The sequence below is a fragment of the Telmatherina bonti genome (assembly GCF_933228915.1).
Source record: "Telmatherina bonti genome assembly, chromosome: 7".
Lineage (NCBI taxonomy): Eukaryota > Metazoa > Chordata > Actinopteri > Atheriniformes > Telmatherinidae > Telmatherina > Telmatherina bonti.
Window position 1 is genome coordinate 6,610,263 of NC_136625.1, and position 24,752 is coordinate 6,635,014.

The following is a 24,752-nucleotide window of genomic DNA, read 5'->3' on the forward strand; positions in this document are numbered from 1 at the left end:
CGACATCCCCCGACATTCCCCTGACACCCCACCAACATCCCTCCGACATCCCTCCAGAACCAGGAAGGATGGCCATCTTTCTGCACTGGTTGGGGGGTGGGGGGAACATAAAAAGTGGTCAACATGTGCAGATCTCACATGATGTCTACAGAAGTCCTGGCTCACCCCCGTAGACTTCCGTTGGTCCAGGAATGCTTAATGTGCACCGCTTCCAGTGCACAGAACTGGAGGTTTTCCCAGCCGAGAACTGGAGGTTTTCCAGTTCGGGAGGTTTTGACCTCAAACGTCTCAACAATTTAAAGCTGTTTGAAGTCAAGCTGTTGCTTCTTTGACTCATTAACCAGCCTGTTTTTCTTCTTCTCTGGTTGGTTTTCATCTTCAAAGCCTCAGCTGGAAGTACACATCTTCCCTTTGAGCTGCAGGGTTTGTGCAGCTTGTTACTTTGGGCAGCGGCGGCCATTTTTAGGAGTCGCTTAGTAATTCCAGGCCATTACGTGGCTTTCAAAGTCAATTCAGCTGCGCTCAGACTGGATTCTGCGGCTTTTATGTCAACGAAAATGTGGAAGATTTAAGTTAGCTGGACATTCCCGAGCAACGGAGGCCTGTTATTATCTACCGAGACGAGGACTCCCTCCACCAGCCACCTGCTGTGTGTGGGTTGTTCTCATTACATCTCGCTCCAATCTGCCTTTCAGGACTTCCAGATAAGAAAATGACTATCTGGACGTCAGCTGGTGATATTTTATTAACTGATCAGACATAAAACTTTAAAGGTCAAAACTGATTCAGGATAAGCAACAAGTTTGAGGAGGAACTTCTCAGAGAAATACCAGCAGGCTCTGACCTTAAAAATGCTCTGACATTTTGGGAAATGTGTTTGTTAGCAGCAGCGCTCTGATGGATATCAGCTTAATGACTTCATATTAGACTTCGCCATGAATAATGAACTGAAGCTTTTGGGTTAAAATTAGCAGCATTTCCAGTAAAAACAGAGAGTTCTACTCAGCAGTACGCAGTCGCTTTATCAGGTCCACCTTCTTGTAGCGGGATGTAGTCCGTCGGAAACATCCTCAGACGTTTTGCTCCATATGAAGCATCATGCAGCTGCTGCACATCTGCCAGACAAGATTTTACAGGAACTGCGGCTCATGCTAGGTATGCTAAGTATGCTAGGTATGCTCGGTAGCCTGTTCCAAGGTTTTCTACTTGCTGTGGGTTTACGAAGCCCTCCTGTCTCATTTCTTTGTCATTCCTTGAACAACTCTGAATTTTGCTGTTGTCATCAAGATTAAGGTTATAAATTTCTTTTATTATCTGTAAAAAGATTTCTGTCCCCTCCTTCGTCCACACACTCCGTGCCATCTTTACCTGAAATGAACTGGTCACATGACCCCCTATGTGCACTGAGAATCTTCCTGAATAAGTGCAGTTGTACATGTTGATCTGTCTTTCCTGTCCTCTCCACCCCAACCAGTCGAGGCAGATGGCTGCCCTCCCTGAGCCGGGTTCTGCCGGAGGTTTTCTTCCTGTTAAAGGGGAGTTTTTTCCTTCCCACTGTCGCCTCATGCAGCTCAGGATGGAGGACTGGATCTAAGTCATGATTTGAGTGTTTCAGCGTGTTTCTACTATAGGATATGTGTGAATTGGCTTGAAGTGATGTGTTTGGAAAGTTCCCTGTTGACAACATTGTTGTGAAGTGGCACTGTACAAATAAAGCTATATTGAATTGAATTGAATTACGTCACATCTGGTGACGTGTAAAAGTGGGAAAAAGTGATGTGGTTACATTTTTGCCATAAACTTCTAGTGGATACTTCTGAAAAAACCTCCTCATGAGTTTAAAAATGTTTTAACAAGTTTTTTCTATATGTAGGTGTTTCCATCGCAGTTTTTTATTGGCATGTTTATATTTTGAGCGGTTTCAGCGGTGATGGAAGCCCTGAACGGATGGACATGGTCTGCAGCAATACTCTGCCTGAAGAGGAAGATGGAGGAGCTGCATGAAGTTTGTGTGATGTTTGCAGACCAGATGTACCTAAATTTAAACATCTTGTAATGAATCTATTTACATATGCAGGTAAATCATCTGTTAATGCGACGCTTCCTGCGGCTTGTTGTATGGCGAGGAGGTATTTTGGTGTTCCTCCTGGGAGTTCAGCTCTGACCTGCTGCATGTGCCAGCTTGGTTCTGGTTCATCAGGTGGTCTTTTTTCTGATAGAAAACTGTAACGCAGACCTGATCTGTGATGATTTGGACTCAATGAAGCCAAAAACTGACTTCAGCTTTGCTCATTTTGAGACAGTTCAACCAAACAATCGTCCCTCTGAGGACTTCAGGCCCAGTTTTCTCTGTCCCAAGAGTCGGCTCGTTTTCTCCGGAGTAAACGCTCGCCAGGTGTGTGTGGTGACGAAAAGCCTGTTTGCTCTGTCAGGTAAACAATCATCTGCAAGGTGCTCTGCTGGGAAATGTGTCCATATGTTCCCCTGCAGCTCTGCTCTCCAGTTGCTTTCATTGAACTCTTAAAACTGTCTGGGCGTTACTCAGAGGGAGCGTACGATTTACCGCAGGTGCTTGTGGAGGTGCTGTAGGTCTGACTCACCTCATCGATCCGCCGTCTATCCTTCATCTTAACCCCTGTCTTTTTGTCTCTCTCTTTGTTGTAGATGTATCAGAGAAGAAGAGCGACCTGAGGGTCTGCGATGACTCCACATGCCGGTTCGGAGGCGTCTGCAGAGACGATGGAGCTCAGCTTAAATGTGTCTGCCAGTTCCAGGTCTGATGACATCTTTGTTTTCATCCTCGCAGCTTTTAAAACTCCGTATGATCCCTGAATCCTTGCCCAGTGTTCAGCTGTAAACTGATGGGGACATACACCGCTGACCACCTGTTTCATGGCCAACATGGCCCGAAATGTTCGGTGTGTTTTAGCTTCACAGGTGTGTTACCAAAGAACACATTTCAGCAGCAAGTATGCATGAAATGAAGCACTTTAGAGAACGGCACATCGAGAAGCAGAAACATCTCACGGTTTTATTATAAAGAAGGAAAAGATGCCATAGTCTGGCTGCAACACAACTGCAGGTGGATCACATGATCAGATCTGTGTCCTGTACACGTGCGCAAAAGTTTCCTGTGAGAAGTCGCGCTGAGGTAAAAAACAGGAACGAAGCAGCGCGTCCTGCAGTTCTAAGCTCTTCTGCATCAGGACATGATAAACGCACAGCCTGGAGTTAATCACTTACAGGATAAACACGCGCTTCACATATGATGTCATGTGGGTTTGCACTTGTGAAACACCTGTGAAACACGTCATTTGCACATGAAAAACATTTTCATGGCAACACGTGAAACATGCGGTTTATTTAGGAGGATTGTCTGGGATTTTATAGTTTCACATGAACACTTGCACTGGAAATGTGTGTTTTGGGTTTTACATATAAATATATATGGCCTCAGAAATGTAAACAGTTTGTACATGTGACTCTACGCCAAAATCACGGTTCGATGCGTACCTTGGTTTTAAGGTCATGGTTTGGTTCAACAAAGGAACAAATGTAGAATATTAAAATGCCTAATTTCGATTAAAACAGGAAAATTTGAATGACATTAAAAATGAAAACAACACAATAAAAACTGTTTGTTGTAAATTCTCCACGAAATAAAGTCTTAAATAGAAATATACACATACCCACTCCTAATGGACAGTTTCTGTCCATACATATAAGGGAAGGAGGGATATTCGTAAAGACAAGCAAAGATAATTCACTTTAACTTACAAACATTTACAAATACAAATCTCTATGAAAAGTAAGTCTTTAATTATTTAAACACTATCAGTTGCCAGACTGATGTTTGGTCTGTAAAACATTGTTTGCGTGGAGCATTTTTAGATTAAATTTGTGTTCAGAGTAAAAAACAATTTTACATGTTTTTTTTTACTTTTTAAAAATATAAGAAAGTCTTTTAATAGAGACAATTAAAACTCTGTGGAAAAGAGGCTTCATGCTTTCCATGTTCAAGGTTCAGCTGTTTATACAGAAGGGCTTTTCAGCGACAGCGGTCATCAGTGTGTGAAGGAGGCGGGACTATAAGCGGCTAACCTGCAGACTGTTTTATTCTCATCGCCTTGTCCATTTACATACTTACCTGGGTAGCTGAAGTGTTCCTAAACAGGAGGTTTTAACAATGCAGAGTCTTCAAGCTCTGCTTTCTTCTTGAAGCTGATGTTAGCCATCACACCCGCTAACCATAACTTCCATTAGCCACAATGCCCGCATACATACAATTTCACTTTGTGAATTTATATTGTCATTTAATATCTTTATATTTTACATATGCATGTAAAATATAGACATGTAAATGTTCCAAAGCACATGTTTCTGATCTGCAAAATATGTGTATCTGTGCTGTGTAACATGGTACATGTTCGAAAGGTGCGTTTTTTCTTTGAGGATTTGTTTAAAAATTTAATTTAGTGTCTTAAAATTAAGTCAAATCCAAGATTCTTCAAGATTAAATTGTATTTTTTGTTTAACAACAATAATTTAAATTGGCGAAACTGTTAGAGGTGGGAAAATTGAATCGAAAAATTAAAAATCAGGATATTTTGCTTTACAATTTTAAAATCCATTTTTTTTCCCGTTAAAAAATCAATTCTTTTTTCAAATAAATAAAACTAATCCACTATAAAAAATAAAAAAAAAATTGTTTTTGTTGATTTCTTTACTTCTCTTCTTGGGCATTATAGCAGCAGAATGGTGTCTGGCTACTCTGTTATTTTCCTAATTGAAATCAAGAAAAATGACAAGCTAAATACTGATTTTTTTTTTGTTTTTTATTTTTAATCTACAAAAATCAGCAATATTGAAGAATTGTGAGAATCGCAATTTAAATCGAATCGGCACCCAAAAAAATCGGAATCTAATCTAATCTAACTTTTTTTTTTTTTTTTTTTTTTTTTTAAAGAAGGGTTTTAAAATATGGTTTTTGGTTCATTTTATGGAAACAAACTCCCAAATTGCAACAACTAATATACCTTTGATTTGCTGTCCAAATTCTGTCTTTCAGAGATTATGTCTTGCTTTACCGTTTATCTGACATCTTCCGTGACAAAATGCTTTTTGAATTAGAAAGATTTCTTCATGAAGAATGGATGGAGCTTATGAAATACTGTGCAACCTGATCAATATTAGATCTGAGAGAATCTGATTCATGCTGTCATTTCACCTTATAAGGAACCGTTGTTAATCATTTAAAACATGTGTGTGTGTGTGTGTGTGTGTCTGTGTCTGTGTCTGTGTGTGTGTGTGTGTGTCTGTGTGTGTGTGTGTGTGTGTGTGTGTGTGTGTGTGTGTGTCTGTGTCTGTGTCTGTGTGTGTTTGTATCGTGTCAACGATTTTCTTCATTTGAACTTTTTCTTTAATGATCTCATTTGTTGCACACATGTAATCGCCTCTCTGGGCTCAGGAATTTTATTTTTGAATAATTTTTTCTCTTAACTGATTGATGATCAGAGAATTGATAATCAGCCTGACGTAACAACAGTAACAAGGCGCTCCACCTTCATCTGTAACTACAGTAGGATATTTCTTCATCACCATCCGTCGATCCACCCATCTTCTGCTGCTTATCTGGGGTCAGGTCGCTGGGAAGTCCAGACTTCCCTCTCCCCAGCCACATTTGCCAACTCTGCGGGGGGATCCCGAGGCATTCCCAGCCCAGCCGAGAGATATAATCCCTCCAGCGTGTCCTGGGTCCGGGGTCTCCTCCCAGAGGGACGTGCCCAGAACACCTCACCAGGGAGGTCCAGGAGGCATCCTGACCAGATGCCCGAGCCACCTCAACTGGTTCCTCCCGATGCGGAGGAGCAGCGACTCTACTCTGAGCCCCTCCCGGATGACCGAGCTCCTCACCCTATCTCTAAGGGAGAGCCCGGCCACCCTGCGGAGGAAACTCATTTCAGCCGCCTGTATACGAGATCTCCTTCTTTCAGTAACGACCCACAGCTCATGACCATAGGTGAGGGTAGGAACGTAGATCGACTGGTAAATCGAGAGCTTCGCCTTCTGGCTCAGCTCCTTCTTCACCACGACAGACCGGCGCAGAGTCCGCATTACTGCAGACGCCGCACCGATCTGTCTGTCAATCTCACGTTCCATCCTTCCCTCACTCGTGAACAAAACCCCGAGATATTTAAACTCCTCCACTTGAGGCAGGACCTGACTCCCGACCCGGAGAGGACAATCCACCCTATTCCGGCTGAGGACCATGGTCTCAGATTTGGAGGTGCTGATTCTCATCTCGCCCTGTGCTGGACTGGCGAGCTGTCCAGGGTGTACCCTGCCTTTCGCCCAAAGACTGCTGGGATAGGCTCCAGCTTCCATGCAACCATTCATTGGACTAAGCGGTTAGGATAATGAATCAATGAATAAATTGTTCTCATCCCAGTCGTTTCACACTCGGCTGCGAATTGCTCAAGCGAGAGTCCACCCGACCACATCATCCGCAAAAAGCAGAGACCCAATCCTGAGGCCACCAAGTCGGATCCCCTCAACGCCTCGGCTGCAGCTAGAAATTCTGTCCATATAAGTTATGAACAGAATCGATGATAAAGGGCAGCCTTGGCGGAGTCCAACCCTCACCGGAAACGAATCCGACTTACTACCGGCAATGTGGACCAAGCTCTGACACCTGTCGTACAGGGACCGGACAGCTCGTACAAGGGGGTCCGGTACCCCATACTCCCGGAGTACCCCCCACAGGAGCCCCCGGGGTACACGGTCAAACGCCTTCTCCATGTCCTGCAGGGTTTCAGCTGACTAGAAGCTTCTACAAGCTGCAGGACCCTCACATGGATTCTGTTTTGTCAGAGCTTCGCCTCATGTTGCACCTGGATCAAATGATTTGTCTTATGTCCTGATACATAAAACCACATAAATGAAATATAACAGGATGCTGTCACGTTCTGGCTCCCCGTTAAGCTGCAACGTCGTCTGTACGGATGAAGTGCAACACTGGCAGCAGCAGCAGCAACGGGACTAAAACAAAGACAGCAGGACCTGCCTGCCGTGTTCTTCTGACACATAACAAAACACAATTACTCTATTTGGCCAAACAACACGACAGCTGCAGTGTCAGGAAGACAAATTCACCCCGAGCTGCAGCTTTACGGCATCAACGTGACGCTGGGAGACTGTTAAAACCGCCGTCTGGCGTTTTGATGTGAGAGCAGAACAGGACAAAACGTCCTGAGCAAAGACAGCGTTGGACACAAGTTTCACTGCTGTCTGACACAGTAATGCAGGAATATTACCAGTTTACAGCGACGTGGAGCTTAACACGATGCTTTATACGCCTGCAATCCATCCTGATGCTCAGGAAACGGAAAGATGACGTTTGAACAGACTGCTGGCGATGTTACATCCAGATGCATCTTTCAGCTCCTGCTTCAGGACTTTGAGCTCCTGTTCATCTGCTGCAGGTAGTTTTTAGTCCCAACACTTCTGACATTTTTCAGTCTTAAAGACATGCTGGAGAAATGGTTCAGTTTCCTCAGTGATGCCCCCCCATCATCCATCATCCATGCTGCCTGGTCTGTAATCTCTCCAGCCAGTCGAATTCAGTCTCATCTTGACTGTTATCTTGTTTCTTGTTCTGCCTCTTTCTATCTTTCTTTCTTTCCTTTGACAATGTCTTCTTGTATTTCTTTGTGAATCAGCCTCTGCATATGTTCAGAACGGCTGCTTGCTCGCGTGTTCGTCCGGCTCATAAAGCCAAACTCAGCTGCAATGTAATCAAGCATCCTGAAAGAAAAAGTTCTGAAGTTGTTGATGAGCCTCAAACGCTGCAGAAACGTGCACAGTAAATGTCCCAGTGCCACGTAACGAGTCTGGCGTTATAAAGTGTCTAAATGCCTTCCCAGCAGGAGTAAACAGGAAAACATTGCGTTTTTGGTGGATCACAATGCGACATGGACGACCTGGATGGACAAATGTTTATCGGTTTTCCATCTAGTACTTGATAACAATGCTGAGAAATGCAAAAGCTACAACTGGAAATGGTGGAAGTGCAACATCTGGACCATCTGGTGTCCATGAGACCAAGGCTGAACATGAAATCCAACCCGTGTTGTGACTGTTCGGGACACTCTCAGTTAAGCAGCTCAGAAAGCTGCAGACGAGCCATCAGTTCAGCAGAACGCGGAGACATGTCTGCATGCAGCAGCTGGTTTTTCTCTGCTTTGCTGCATATTTATTGCACATTTCTGAGCTGCTTCTCATGTGAGGTCGTAATGTTGTTTAGGCACGTACTGTAGCGTCAGGTTATTAGCATCCAGCACACTTTCCCGAACTGACGGAAAGTCACCTTGTAATATTCAACTTTGCTAAATTAAATATTTCATGTCCATGAAACCCACATAATGAATAATAATATGTTTTAATCAACAGTATCTGTCACTGGTATACCTAGGTATAGTATCCTAAACCGACAGATAAGACTTTGGACTTCCTGTGTGCTATTCCGACAAGCTATGCCAAACCGTCATAACTCCTTTGCATCCAACGCCAGAATGTGGACATACTTCAGCTGCTATGAATATGAATGGAGAAAGACCCAGAAAAAAGCTTGATGAGAAAAGCCCAGTTAGCTGCCTCCAAGCAGGGGACCATCCAGCAAGCGATGGCAACGTTTCTACCCGAATCGGACTACGCAAACTCTTTCCTTGCCAAGGTGTTGCATCCATATACCACGGCTGTAGCGTCATGTTTCACACTAAAGAGCCAACTGGAAGTATTACTGATTGTGACAGTCCTTGGTTGTCATGGAGTCACTGAAGAAAGGTGCTTCTTGTGGTACAGGGACGTCCGTCGATGTAGAATCTTTCACCACCATAAGTTGTGCATCTTATCACCGGTAAATGACAAATGAACAGTTTGTGAGAATCACATTCATTCATTATTCTATCCCAGCAGTCTTTAGGGGAAAGGCGGGGTACACCCTGGACAGCTCGCCATGCCATCGCAGGTTCACACAGAAACAACCACTCACACACATTTCTAGGGGCAATTTAGAGTAACCAGTTAGCCTAACTTTGGATGGTGGGAGGAAGCTGGAGTACCCAGAGAGAACCCACGCATACACGGGGAGAACATGCAAACTCCACACAGAAAGGCCACTGTCCAAACCTTGCCCAGCCAAGGATCGAACCAGTAACCTTCTTGCTGTAAGGCCACAGTGCTAACCACTTTGCCGTGAGAATCACATGAGTTTGCTATTTGAAAGCAGCTAGAGGCACGTTTCCCTGCTGGTTTTTTGCAAGGCTGGTGTATTCAAGCTTCAAGCTGAATTTCTGAATTTACTTCATAGATACTGGAAGTAAATTCAGCACCTCCAGATCTGAGACCATGGTCCTCAGCTGGAAAAGTCCTCTCCGGGTTGGGAATGAAGTCCCACTCTAAGTGGAGGAGGAGGGAAGGATGGAGCGTGAGATTGACGGATCGGTGCGGCGTCTGCAGTAATGCGGACTCTGCGCCGGTCTGTCGTGGTGAAGAAGGAGCTGAGCCAGAAGACGAAGCTCTCGATTTACCAGTCGATCTACGTTCCTACCCTCACCTATGGTCGAGGCGATTCTGGTCCACCATCCAGCGGCTCAGGAGGGGGAAGCAGTGCTCCATCAATACTGTCTACAGTGGAGATGTGGACCTGATAACCTCAACTCAGGACGTTGTGGGTCAGTGGAGGGAATACAGCTCCTCCTCAATTCGATCGGTTTGATTCGATGCAGTAATGCGGACTCTGCGCCGGTCTGTCGTGGTGAAGAAGGAGCTGAGCCTGAAGGCGAAGCTCTCGATTTTCCAGTCGATCTATGTTCCTACTCTCACCTATGGTCATGAGCTGTGGGTCGTGACCGAAAGAACGAGATCTCGTATACAGGCGGCTGAAATGGGTTTCCTCCGCAGGGTGGCCGGGCTCTCCCTTAGAGATAGGGTGAGGAGCTCGGTCATCCGGGAGGAGATCAGAGTAGAGCCGCTGCTCCTCCACATCGAGAGGAACCAGTTGAGGTGGCTCGGGCATCTGGTCAGGATGCCTCCTGGACCTCCCTGGTGAGGTGTTCCAGGCACGTCCCTCTGGGAGGAGACCCCGGGGAAGACCCAGGACACGCTGGAGGGATTATATCTCTCAGCTGGCCTGGGAACGCCTTGGGATTCCCCCGCAGAGTTGGTAAATGTGGCTGGGGAGAGGTTCTTCTCCCTGCAGCAACACACCTGAATGAAACGGTCATTAACAGAACTTGACAACAAGGTTTTGGATGTAATTTTTATTGTAGAATGATTCAGAAGAGAAATATTCAATGTCCAAAACAGCCAATGAAACCGGGGTCATTTAGAAACCGCTCCATCGAGAGGATGATGATGTCATCACCAAGCAAGTCTTGACCTGCGAGGGATTGTATTGGCAAATCCTTTTATTGAACTATTATTAATAAATGCTTTGCTTTTATGCTTTGCTTATTACATAGTTTAAAAAGATGCACCATTAAATGGTTTCATAATCACACCACGGCCATCGGAATCGTGATGTGCCTAAAGATCGCCATCCTTGCCTCTAAATAAAGATGCAGATCGTCCTTGTTGCAGGTTTTAGGGACAAGTAAAACAGAAGACGGCCAAGGACTGAAGTCTCGCCTCATTTCTGCAGATTTATCTCCTCATGGCTGAATTGTCCTCACACAAGAAAAACTTTTATAATTACTTAGCTGGCGTTTGTGCACTGGATTGTAAATCACGGACGTAGGCATGAGGTCATCGCCTTTCAGCTTCAGCTCAACAGCGGTGCTAACCCTCATCTGTTGGAAGCTGCAGGTTCTGTCTTTCTCATGATCATTAAAACTTTTTGCATTTACTTGTGTAAACAGATCAGAGTTGCTGTCATCACAGAGAGACCCAAACGTCTAAGTAAGTGCTGCTAATGAGCTCCTGAGCTGATAAAAACATGTTGCCTCAGCGGAAATTAACCACACGTCAGTTCGGCTGACAGAGCAAGCTAATGAAACCGGGACAGAGTCGGAGTTTGTCCTCAGCTGGAGTTCGGATGTGAAGGAGGCAAATTGTTCAAACAAAGGGCTTGATTACATCCTGATTCTGTCTCAGCTTAAACCCAGAAATGGATTCCCTGGCTGCTGACAGCTTGATGGTTTGGTCTCCAGCTGCAGACGGCAGTGGAGGTGTCTTCTGTCCAATGAGAGGCCATGCTGGAGGTCAGAGCTCATTCCCACTGGGTGGTCGATGGATCTGAGTTAACGGAATATGGACTGCCGGATGCTGACACGTGCACTTGCATCTGGAGTTTGACTCTGACAGCAGAGACGTGCCGCTTCAGGCCAACACAAATGATTAGAGCCATAAACGCTCAAATACTTTCCTCATAATTATCGATTAAAAACCAGATTTTAACAGTAAATCTTCCAGGAATGTAAAGCTGCTTGTCTGGGACATAAACGGCACCGCTCAAGACTTTGTTTGACTCATTTAAGACTTTATTTTCTACCGTTTTCTGAAGCGATAGCAGCTCTTCATCCAGGGACAAATCTTTGGTTTGTAAAGGTTTGGCAAAAATCGAGCACTGGAGGAGGGTTAAGTATGTGGAAAATTACTTGGAAAGAATATAAACATAAAAATCAAACCATCCCATTAACCGTTTACGCAAGATTTGTGTCCACAATTCCCAGTTGATGCATCTGTAAAAGTAACTGTAGGCAAGACGGCTTAAAAGCTGTTTATATCGCCGGGCTGTTTTCAGATTGGCCCCTCATTAATCCGCTCTCTCAACCGCTGTGTGCTGTTAACCGTGCAGAGGGTCTGCGGGGGAATCAGGCTAAATGCTAATGCATCACCGATGCTACGAGAATGCCACGTCCTTCATTATGTCCTGCGTCTTCACAGTAATGTTACATAAACAAACACTTGCAGAAAGGAAACGTTCTTCAGCAACCGAAGCTTTTGCTGCACTTTGACATCAAAATGTGATTACTCTCACATACCACATGTGAATCATGTGAATAAAACATATGTATGGGGGTATTTATGAGTTTCATCATGAGTTTAACATGTTTTCATGTTTTCATGTGATACACACAGTCAGAACACACTTTTTTGCGTGGTTCTAAAATGTGTTTACATGTTTCCTAGGATGTAAAGCACATTTGATTCACATGTAAATCATGTTTCACATATCATGTAGATGTGACTTATGTGTGAATCATGTGAACAAGTTAACCATGTGTCAAGCACGTGTGACTCACAAATGAAAAACATGTGAACCATATATGAAACTTATATGAACTTCATATTGTGCACATGTTGTCCACATGTGAAGACATGTAAAATACATGTGAACCACACTGATATGCATGAGAACTGCATATAAAAAATGTGAAACATAGTCACACGTTAACCACATTTGTAAAACACCTTTAATTCACATGTTAACCACATGTTACATGTGAATCACACGTAGGTCACATGTGCCAAACATATGAGATTCACATTTGAGCCATATTTTAAACACATGACCAACATGTGAATCATACATGTTTTACAAATGTGGTCCACATGTAAACCACATTTCAAATGGCTTTCATGTTTTTCACATGTGGTTCATATGTGGAATATGGCGTCACATGTTTTTTTTACATGTTTTTCTGTTGTTTTTCATGTAACTGTTTCGATGAGCTCTCAGGTGAACCACCTCACCTGTTCTTTCATCATCCTGTCATCCAGCTGACGTGTCATAAATTCAGCCAAACCGTCCTGCCCATCAGAACCACAAGCATACAGGAGCTGATCTGTTCAGGTCTGCTCTGCTGGCGATGAAGATCTACAGCTTCATTTGCAGGATACGACTCAGAGAAAAGATTAAAAGAAATCCTGAAGGAGACTTACAGACTGCTGCAAACAGAACGCTGGAACAACGGGATCAATTACAGAACGCTGGAACATCAACATTGATTGCAGCACGCAAGAATGGTGGGATCGATTGCAGAATGCTTGAACATCAAGACTGATTGCAAAACACTGGAACATCAAGATCAATTGCAGAACGCTAGAATGTGGGGAATGAATGCAGAACGCTGGAATTACGGGATCGATTACAGAACCCTGGAACATCAAGATCAATTGCAGAACGCTGGAATGGTGCAAATTATTGCAGAACGCTGGAACATCAAGATCAATTGCAGAACGCTGGAATGGTGCAAATTATTACAGAACCCTGGAACATCAAGATCAATTGCAGAACGCTGGAATGGTGCAAATTATTGCAGAACCCTGGAACATTGAGATCGATTGCAGAACTCTGGAATGGGGGGAATGATTGCCCACTGGAACATTGAGATCGATTGCAGAATGCTGGAATGGGGGGAATCATTGCAGAACGCTGGAATGGTGCAAATTATTGCAGAACACTGGAACATTGACATCGATTGCAGAACTCTGGAATGGGGGGAATCATTGCAGAACGCTGGAATGGTGCAAATTATTGCAGAACACTGGAACATCGAGATCGATTGCAGAATGCTGGAATGGAGGAATCATTGCAGAACGCTGGAACGGTGGTATCGAATGGTTCTGTGTGTCGATGACATTTGTGCTAATTTCCTAAACATCTCGGCAACGGAAGCTGCAAATGAAATTCGATACAAACTTCATGTGTTTAGGAGCAGGAAGTTGAAAGGTGTTCTACTTTAATAGAATCGTTAATTCTGAAGCTTTTATTCATTTGTGGTCAGCTGTGCTAAAATAAACCCTGTCAGCAGTTTGGTCAACCTGCTTTAACAGTAAAAAGACTCAACAGAAACATCACTGGGTGGGAAGTTAATTACATTTTAGTCGTTTCCTAACAATAAAAAAAGGAAACTCATGATGGAGGCTGGTGTTGAACTGAAAGCTCCATAAAACAGCAGCAACATGTCTGCTGCTCCATCAAACACAAAGGTCACATGTCGCTCCTCTACGTACCGGCGTCTTCCCACGACGCCATGATTCAGAGCGACTTCTGCGTCTGCAGTGGCGATTTAAGCGCAAACACGTTTCATGACACATTTTTACTCCACAAGCTACTCAAACACACGTTACACACGGATAATAGAAACAAATCAATTATATGAGATTATAGACAGCAACGTTAAAAGAGCTTTTAAAACCTTAAAGTTTTTAAACATTTCTTTTCCACCTGCGAGAACAACTGTTCAACACATGTGACACTGCGCAGGATTGTCCCACCGTGTGCTGGGAAGTGCAGCGCCAACACGTCACCGAGAGAATCCAAACAGCCTGGAGCGTTTCTATGACATCATACATGATGGTTGAAGCCTTACTGTGTGTAGTGGTTCAGTCAGGGGTTCCTCCTCTTCCTCTCCATCTTCCTCTTCCTATAAAGACATAACTGTCCGTCTGTCATCATGTCTTTTACTCATCTAGAGGTAGAGAAGAAGGTTTGCTTTAGTAAATGGGTTAACTTCCACAGAAACCAGTCAGAACATAGCAGACATGAAACTCATCCATCCATCCATCCATCCATCCATCCATCCATCCATCCATCTATCCATCCATCCATCCATCCATCCATCCATCCATCCATTCATCCATCCATCCATCCATCCATCCATCCATCTATCCATCCATCCATCCATTCATCTATCCACCCATCCATCCATCTATCCATCCATCCATCCATTCATTCTATCCATCCATCCATCCATCCATCCATCCATTCATCTATCCATCCATCCATCCATCTATCCATCCATTCATCTATCCACCCATCCATCCATCTATCCATCCATCCATTCATCCATCCATCTATCCATCCACCCATCCATCCATCTATCCATCCACCCATCCATCCATCCATTCATCTATCCATTCATCTATCCATCCATCCATTCATCTATCCATCCATCCATTCATCTATCCATCCATCTATCCATCCATCCATCCATCCATCCATCCATTCATCCATCCATCCAACCATTCATCTATCCATCCATCCATCCATCCATCCATCCATTCATCCATCCACCCATCCATCCATCTATCCATCCATCCATTCATCCATCCATCCATCCATCCATCCATCTATCCATTCATCTATCCATCCATCTGTCCATCCATCCATCCATCCATTCATCCATCCATCCAACCATTCATCTATCCATCCATCCATCCATCTATCCATTCATCTATCCATCCATCCATCCATCCATTCATCCATCCATTCATCCATCCATCCAACCATTCATCTATCCATCCATCCATCCATTCATCCATCCATTCATCCATCCATCCAACCATTCATCTATCCATCCATCCATCCATCCATTTTTCCCTTTTTTTTCCTCAAATCAATAAATCAACTTCAGTCCATTATTATTATTATTATTATTATTATTATTATTATTATTATTATTATTATTATTATCATTATTATTATTATTAATATTATTATTTTTATTTTTATTATGAATATTATTATTAATATTATTAATAAAACAGTTGTTATTTATCCAAACTGGTATTTTTACAATATTCAAGCCTGGTTTTAAAATAAATCTGCCAAAATATTTATATAAAATCTATTGTATGAAATAGTTATTTTTAATAATAAAACAGTGACATCATGGAATAAAAATTGGTATTTAAAGGATTCAAATAATATAAATAGTTACACTTTTGGTCTTTGCTGTTATGACTGCTGTTAGTTTTTAGGAGATGGTGTTTTGTCCTCTAACTTCCTGAAAGGGGAGTTAAGAAAACGTTTTTTGCTCAACGTGTTTCTGCAGATTCAATGTTTTTGGCCTGAAACTGAAGCTGACTGTGTTTGACTTGCAGTGCCACAAAAACTACATCCCGGTGTGCGGCTCCAACGGAGACACCTACCAGAACGAGTGCTACCGGCGGCAGGCGTCCTGCAAGCAGCAGAGGCTCATCTCCAGGGTGTCCGACGGGCCCTGCTCCGGCGGTGAGTCTCCAGCAACGGGGCGTGGGAAATCTGCTGGATGGTCAGGGGGCGGGGCTTCATCAGAGCAGCGACACGCTTCATCCATCAGCGTTTAAAGTCTCAGACATTTAAAATGTCGTCAGGGGAAATAATTCAGCTGCTGCCTCATAAAAACAGACTCAACTTGTCTTCGTTTCGCTGCAGCGGTCGTGTAAAACAGCGGAGAGAGAATAACGAGGTGGCGCTGCTGCTGTTTGGAGTCTGGGTGTTCACCACTCTAACTCAAGCAAAGAGGGAGAAATATTCCTGCTTTTATAACAAGACTAAAATAAAAGTAAATTAAATATTTTTATTCCTGAGGGAATGTCGGATGTTTTAATAGATAATAATAAACTAAGTTGTAAAACTGTTATTCCTGTTGGCTTTTAGCAGGAATAATCCCCACATTGTCGTAAAGTTGTAGAAATATCAGAAATATTTAGCATATTGAATAAAAAATACAAAAATAGAATGCTTGTTTTTATTTATCATCTCACATTATAATGTAATAAATATTTATTTATAAATATTAAATTGAAATGATAAATATCTATGCTACTAAAAATAGGATATATTATGAAACAAGTGTAAATAATATATAAATAAAGAGTAAAAATGAATAAATAAACTCTATAAGACCATGTATAATATACTGGTCATAGTAAAAACAATATTATACTAGTTTATAAATATTACCATAAAAAAATCTGCTATGTCAATTTTTATATGAAGTATACTTAAAGAATAATAAACAGTAAACTAATATTGCTATAATTTTAATAAGAAAATATTAATAACTACATATAGGTGTAATATGAGTAACAGAAATATAGACATTCGAATAAAATCTGCTTTGCTTCATGTGAACTGCACCTGGACTTTCTTCATGTTTCTGTTTTCAGAGAAAAAAATCTAATGAAATCAAAGATACTTTATTTATCCCGAAGGGGAAATTTAAAGTTCATGAACAGCTCCTCCAAGTTTTGACAGAAAATCAACATTTATGACACAGATCAACGGGTCGGAACAGAACTGGGGCCCCGCAGCCAGATCTACCGGCGCCGCAAAACATACTTAGTTTGTTCTTCGTATTTTTCTTCACTTCCGTGTTGTCAGAGTCTGGTTTGTCCCACCAGTATCACCAGTATCCCACCAGTATCGCCAGTATCCCACCAGTATAACCAGTATTCCACCAGTATTGCCAGTATCCCACCAGTATCCCACCAGTATCGCCAGTATCCCACCAGTATCACCAGTATTCCACCAGTATTGCCAGTATCCCACCAGTATCCCACCAGTATCGCCAGTATCCCACCAGTATCACCAGTATTCCACCAGTATTGCCAGTATCCCACCAGTATCCCACCAGTATCGCCAGTATCCCACCAGTATCACCAGTATCCCATTAGTATCACCAGTATCCCACCAGTATCCCCAGTATCCCACCAGTATCACCAGTATCCCACCAGTATCACCAGTATCCCATTAGTATCACCAGTATCCCACCAGTATATCACCAGTATCACCAGTATCCCACCAGTATCCCACCAGTATCACCAGTATCCCACCAGTATCACCAGTATCCCATTAGTATCACCAGTATCCCACCAGTATCCCACCAGTATCGCCAGTATCCCACCAGTATCACCAGTATCCCATTAGTATCACCAGTATCCCACCAGTATCCCACCAGTATCGCCAGTATCCCACCAGTATAACCAGTATTCCACCAGTATCACCAGTATCCCACCAGTATCACCAGTATCCCACCAGTATCCCACTCAAACACCAGCTCTGAAAGTCATTAAAAAGCCATTAAAGTCACATCAGCGGTTACCATGGCAACACAGACAGATCATCATTGATGAATATTTGTTTTTATTTTTACTGTGAAAATAATTTCACACTAAAAATTTCCACCCATTCAAACTGGAAATTCAGCGACTCCCAGTGCATGATGGGAAGTATAGTAGAGACTGGAAGCTGAACACTGCTGATAAATAGATAGATAGATCTGTCCATAACTGATCATAAAGACGTGAAAATGTCCGAGGTGATGCATCGAACTCTTCTTCACTTTGTCTTCCAGTCCAGTCGACTTTTCGCAGCGTTTAAGTTCTGTGTCACGATATTTCGACTTGACTGAGCATCAAACGCAGAGAGCTGGTCCTGGATCTTTCCTCTGAACTCTGCGCCGCGTCATCAGTCACATTGATTTCTGCCAGCGAGCCAGTTAATCAACCGCCAATCAATTTTAATTAGGATCCGTGGATGAGAGTCGTTAGCATGCTCCTGAAGCCGGGTGCTTCTGCAGCCGGAGTTCACGCCTCCTCAGAGGCCTCTCGGGCTTTCCAGGCCGCTCTTTGATCCATCTGAGGCGGAGAATCCGTTGATTCGATAAATCAGGTAATCGGGACTGAAGACGTCTCGCAGATAAAAACGGTTCAGACTGAAATCAGCTCTGAGGACAGGAAGGCGGGAGAAGACCCGACCTGCATGAGCTGCATGTTAGTGTTGCATCGCTGAGATCTCATCTTCAGTAAAACTCCTGAATAGTCGGATTTTGTTCGTAAACCTCCGTCTGTTTGAGCTTCCAGCCTCGGTTTCTCCTCTGGAAAACTCCTCCTCTGCAGGCGTCTGCATTAAAATGCTCAGATCTCTGTTGAGCCTATTAAGACTTAAGACCACCGTGCAAGATGTTAAGCAATCAGATTACTGAAAATCAACTGATTTGGGTTTTAAGTGGTCTTAAGCTACTTAGGATCACAAACAGACGGAGTTTACTGCAGATAAGCGCTTCCTTCTTCCTCACAAAGACGACTACATACCTCCCAACTTTGTGCTGTTCCTTCTGTGCAACAGATCTGAGGCATCTGGCCTCCCCCGAGGGTAAAACTGTCCCACCACGTCTCTGTAAAGTTATATACAGACCATGTTGATTCAGCTCTGCTGCAGCTGCATCCAAACGCTGCTGCAGAGATCTGCTCCCATTAAAGCTGCTGCCGGCAACTGGATCACAGTCCATGTTCCAGTTCGTCATGGACATGGTAGGAAGGTGCTGGTGGACTGTCCAGTTGGACACAGGTCCTTCCATGAAGGGATGCAGGCTTTTTTTTTTTTTTCCATTTTGTTTTTACCCTTCCCTCCCCATAATATCACCGATGTTATAATACAAAGAATTAATACCAAGTTTGTTGCAAAGAACTGAACTAAGTTCTCCAACTTTCCAACAAATACAGCTAAACTAAGTGTTGAAGTTCTCCTTGAAGAGCTGAGTCTTCAGCTGGGTCTTAATAGTAGACAGGGACTCTGCAGAGCTGACACAGTTTGGGAGATCATTCCACCATCGTGGCACAACAGAGGAAAAGAGTCTGGCTGGTGATTTAGTCCCACGTATTGGTGGTAACACGAGACGTCTTTCACTGGTGGAACGTAGCTGTGGAGAGGGAGTGTAGGTCTGGATTAAGGAGTGAAGGTAGACAGGAGCCGTTTCAGCTATTGTTTTGTAAGCCTGAAGCAAAGCTTGAAAATGTGATGCGTGCTGCAACTGGAAGCCAGTGAAGAGCGATTAGCAGCGGAGTGACGTGAGCTCATTTGGGTTGGTTGAAAACCAGACGCGCTGCTGGTTCTGGATCATCTGCAGAGGTTTAACAGAGCATGCAGGCAGACCTGCCAGTAGAGAACTGCAGTAATCGATGACCAGAACCTGAACCAACAGCTGAGTCGTGTGTTCTGTCAGGTACGGTCTGATTCTCTTGATGTTGTAGAGAGCATATAGGAAGGTACGGGTAACCGAGTCAACACGTAAACAGCTTCAGATCTGCTGAAGATCATCAGACATTTAATCCCCTAAAAGAGCCACTTGCTGGTCTCATAGCGCTGTAATGTAAGTAGCAAAAACACCAGAATCTCCTGCATCTGCGTTGAATGGGAAACAGTTAAATCTGGTGGAAAATTCACACTATCAGCACTTTTCTCCAAAACGAAATGCTGACATTAAAGAACGAATGTTTCTCACTTGGAATTACTACAAGTTATATGTAGTTTTAATGGGAGTAAATATGACATTTCTGTCCACAAAGGTCCCGAGAGGGAGGATCTGATTCCACATAAAAACACTGATGCAATCATATTCATTTTTCTGCTGATGTTGGGCAGCTTTTACAAATGCCCTACACACCTGTAATAGTCATAAATAAAATAATTCATGTTTTCTTTTGTCTTTTTCATAAATTATTAATCATTCAAATAAATGAATTGACATTTAAAAGGTTAAAATACTAACAAAGATTGCGTGTTTGGTAGGTTTACGCATATACTAAAGTTGTTTATTGTTTATTTATTTATGAAAAAAGACCTTTCTTACGCAGTTTTTGTTTGTAAGAAAACAAAATACATAAAAAACACGAGAGAAACTGGAACTAAAATCAATAATGAAAAAAAGGTTTTGTAAAACTTTTCCACTGAAAGTAACGCAGCTGAAATCATCACAAAGTCCACAAGATAAAGCTGAGATAAGGGACAAAACTTGGACACGTGGAAGACGGAAGACTCAGGGAAAGAGATCCAACAAAAACCTTCGACCTGAAGCCTCATCAGAAACGGTCTCCATGGAAACGTGGCATCAAAAAGCCAAATAAGGCTGAATAAGTCACGTGACCTAAAAACTGGACTGAATATCAGTGGCCTGATGGAGGGACAGATCCTCTCCAGAACCAGGACCTCGACAGGCCTGATGGAGGGACGGATCCTTTCCAGAACCTGGACCTTAACAGGCCTGATGGAGGGACGGATCCTCTCCAGAACCTGGACCTTAACAGGCCTGATGGAGGGACGGATCCTCTCCAGAACCTGGACCTTAACAGGCCTGATGGAGGGACGGATCCTCTCCAGAACCAGGACCTCGACAGGCCTGATGGAGGGACGGATCCTTTCAAGAACCTGGACCTTAACAGGCCTGATGGAGGGACGGATCCTCTCCAGAACCTGGACCTTAACAGGCCTGATGGAGGGATGGATCCTCTCCAGAACCTGGACTTTAACAGGCCTGATGGAGGGACGGATCCTTTCCAGAACCAGGACCTCGACAGGCCTGATGGAGGGATGGATCCTCTCCAGAACCTGGACCTTAACAGGCCTGATGGAGGGATGGATCCTCTCCAGAACCTGGACCTTAACAGGCCTGATGGAGGGACGGATCCTCTCCAGAACCTGGACCTTAACAGGCCTGATGGAGGGATGGATCCTCTCCAGAACCTGGACCTTAACAGGCCTGATGGAGGGACGGATCCTCTCCAGAACCAGGACCTTAACAGGCCTGATGGAGGGACGGATCCTTTCCAGAACCTGGACCTTAACAGGCCTGATGGTAGGACGGATCCTGTCCAGAACCAGGACCTTAACAGGCCTGATGGAGGGATGGATCCTCTCCAGAACCTGGACCTTAACCGGCCTGATGGAGGGACGGATCCTTTCCAGAACCTGGACCTTAACAGGCCTGATGGTAGGACGGATCCTCTCCAGAACCAGGACCTTAACAGGCCTGATGGAGGGATGGATCCTCTCCAGAACCTGGACCTTAACAGGCCTGATGGAGGGACGGATCCTCTCCAGAACCTGGACCTTAACAGGCCTGATGGTAGGACGGATCCTCTCCAGAACCAGGACCTCGACAGGCCTGATGGAGGGACGGATCCTCTCCAGAACCTGGACCTTAACAGGCCTGATGGAGGGACGGATCCTTTCCAGAACCTGGACCTTAACAGCCCTGATGGAGGGACGGATCCTCTCCAGAACCTGGACCTGTATCCATGTGGGTTTTTAATTGGATAAATGAGCCTTACGAGGGTTAAAACTCCGCCTGCTGAGACCAAATATTAAGGTTAATCTCCTTAAACTGTCTCATTTACTGTGTTTATGTTTTGGTGATCCTGCTTCCTGTTAAACTGAAGCTGCCAGGCTGAGAAATGAGTTTATTTCCTACAAGCTGACGGTGGATCAGCCACTATGGCTAAGAGTCATGCTAAAGCGCTAGCAGGTTAGCATTTTCCTCATCAAACGCGTCCCGCTGGGCGAGCCTCAGACGTCCCTGCAGACTTGGCTCGAGACTGGGAAACTTATTGTCACACCACAGTACTGCTGGTGCTGCTGGTTCTGAACTGGTGAACTCCATCTTCAGGGTCTAGCAGCGTGATTTCCCCGGACACACTGCCCAGTGCTCTGCTCTTATTACGCGTTACACCGGGGACCCGGTACTGTTGTATGCCCTCTGCTTCCATCTCCTCCTTCACGTCCGCCTCCCAGAGATTTATGCTTCCTGTAATCAGAGAGTCGTGCAGCTGTGAGCGGAGACCGAGTTTATTTCCCAGAGCTGGAGAGGAGGAAATACAAAGCTTTCGGCTCCTTCTTAGAGAGGTTATGTGAGGAGGGACGTCTGAGTCTCCTCGCTGGGATGTGATCTCTGGTTGAAGCTTCACACCAGCCTCGGGCCAGAGTTATTACTCTTTAAATCTCTTGTTGTTGGCTTTTTGGCTTTGCTTTGAGAGTGAAACACCCGCAGCACAGATTAGAAGGAGATGTGACATTACAGACCTTCAGACTCTTCTAACTCTGACTCACAACAACCTTTTCAAGCAGAACTTTTTCCTTTCTTTCCCACTAACTTTGATCTTTCAGATTTTTGTGTTGTAAAAATCTGCTATTTTTGAATGTTTGCAATGCACAGATGTTTTGGAAGACAAGGGTTTGGCCGGAGCTGGAACAGCCTCGGTGATCATCATGGTTTTCCCAAGAATTGCATCCATTTCCACACCTGACAGTTTGTGCCTTTAAGCCAATATGAAGGAGTTCTTTTGTCCTTTCTGAAGTAAAATTGATGGATTTATCTGTTACAATGATGATAAAATTTGATTTGTGATTTTATTTTTCTGTTTTAAACTAAGATTGACTCCATACTTTTGACCAGTGTGTTGAATCGATTCTGTTCTGTTAGCTAGACTGCAACAGGTAGTAGAGGAAGAGGAGATGAGGTGACCTAATTCCTTTTCACTGTGAGTTTGAGTTTTAGTGAGGACTTCCCACTTCAAGGTTTTCACAACATCCCTTCATTTTCTGATGAAATATACAAAAGTTTTAATTAAATGAAAAATGACTTTCCATATTTTTACCTCCACCATCATATGATTAAACCAATATGAATATCAGTGTGTGAAGGACGATGAGGATGGCTCGGCTGGACTCTGAAGGATCAGAGATCCTTTAGATGGATCTGCATTAAGAACCATTATCTACCAGCAGAACCACAGAAATGAAGATTATTCTGGAAATCTTTGTCAACTTCTACAATCCAGAATTACTTTTACTAAAAGAAGCTGCAGGTTAACTGGCTCCACAGTTTAGGAGGAGGTATCAAGTTCTTTGGACCCAGAAGCATCTGGGATGGACCATCAGACTGCAGAGACCTGGATGTGGTCCAACCAGACAATTTTCCAGATCCTTGTTGGAAGACATGAAGCGAGAAACAAAAAGGAGCCTCCGTGCTATTGTCAGGAACAAGTACAAAAGCCAAAGGGATCAGGTTTCCTGTGGTAAGGAGGTAGAACCAGAGGTCTGTGACGGTATGGGGTCAGGTCAGGGTTCTTACGGTAAGGGGGTAGAACCAGAGGTCTGTGACGGTATGGGGTCAGGTCAGGGTTCTTACGGTAAGGGGGTAGAACCAGAGGTCTGTGATGGTATGGGGTCAGATCAGGGTTCTTACGGTAAGGGGGTAGAACCAGAGGTCTGTGACGGTATGGGGTCAGGTCAGGGTTCTTACGGTAAGGGGGTAGAACTAGAGGTCTGTGACGGTATGGGGTCAGGTCAGGGTTCTTACGGTAAGGGGGTAGAACCAGAGGTCTGTGACGGTATGGGGTCAGGTCAGGGTTCTTACGGTAAGGGGGTAGAACTAGAGGTCTGTGACGGTATGGGGTCAGATCAGGGTTCTTATGGTAAGGGGGTAGAACCAGAGGTCTGTGACGGTATGGGGTCAGATCAGGGTTCTTACGGTAAGGGGGTAGAACCAGAGGTCTGTGACGGTATGGGGTCAGGTCAGGGTTCTTACGGTAAGGGGGTAGAACCAGAGGTCTGTGACGGTATGGGGTCAGGTCAGGGTTCTTACGGTAAGGGGGTAGAACCAGAGGTCTGTGATGGTATGGGGTCAGGTCAGGGTTCTGTGATGGGGTCAGATCAGGGTTCTTACGGTAAGGGGGTAGAACCAGAGGCCTGTGATGGTATGGGGTCAGGTCAGGGTTCTGTGATGGGGTCAGATCAGGGTTCTTACGTTAAGGGGGTAGAACCAGAGGCCTGTGATGGTATGGGGTCAGGTCAGGGTTCTGTGATGGGGTCAGATCAGGGTTCTTACGGTAAGGGGGTAGAACCAGAGGTCTGTGATGGTATGGGGTCAGGTCAGGGTTCTTACGGTAAGGGGGTAGAACCAGAGGTCTGTGATGGTATGGGGTCAGATCAGGGTTCTTACGGTAAGGGGGTAGAACCAGAGGTCTGTGACAGTATGGGGTCAGGTCAGGGTTCTTACGGTAAGGGGGTAGAACCAGAGGTTTGTGATGGTATGGGGTCAGGTCAGGGTTCTGTGATGGGATCAGATCAGGGTTCTTACGTTAAGGGGGTAGAACCAGAGGTCTGTGACAGTATGGGGTCAGGTCAGGGTTCTTACGGTAAGGGG

The 24,752-nt window shown here is 44.3% G+C and overlaps 1 protein-coding gene across 1 annotated transcript in view; it reads left to right on the plus strand.

Moving 5' to 3' along the window:
• The window catches only part of tmeff1a (transmembrane protein with EGF-like and two follistatin-like domains 1a), a gene marked incomplete at both ends in the record, with an annotated part of 118,636 nt that overhangs the window by 54,417 nt on the left and 39,467 nt on the right, over positions 1-24,752 (plus strand). Inside the window, 2 exons of the mRNA XM_079244247.1 lie at positions 2,665-2,774; positions 15,889-16,018. Coding sequence (XP_079100373.1) covers positions 2,665-2,774; positions 15,889-16,018 — 240 coding nt within the window. The remainder of the gene's footprint in view (positions 1-2,664; positions 2,775-15,888; positions 16,019-24,752) is intronic.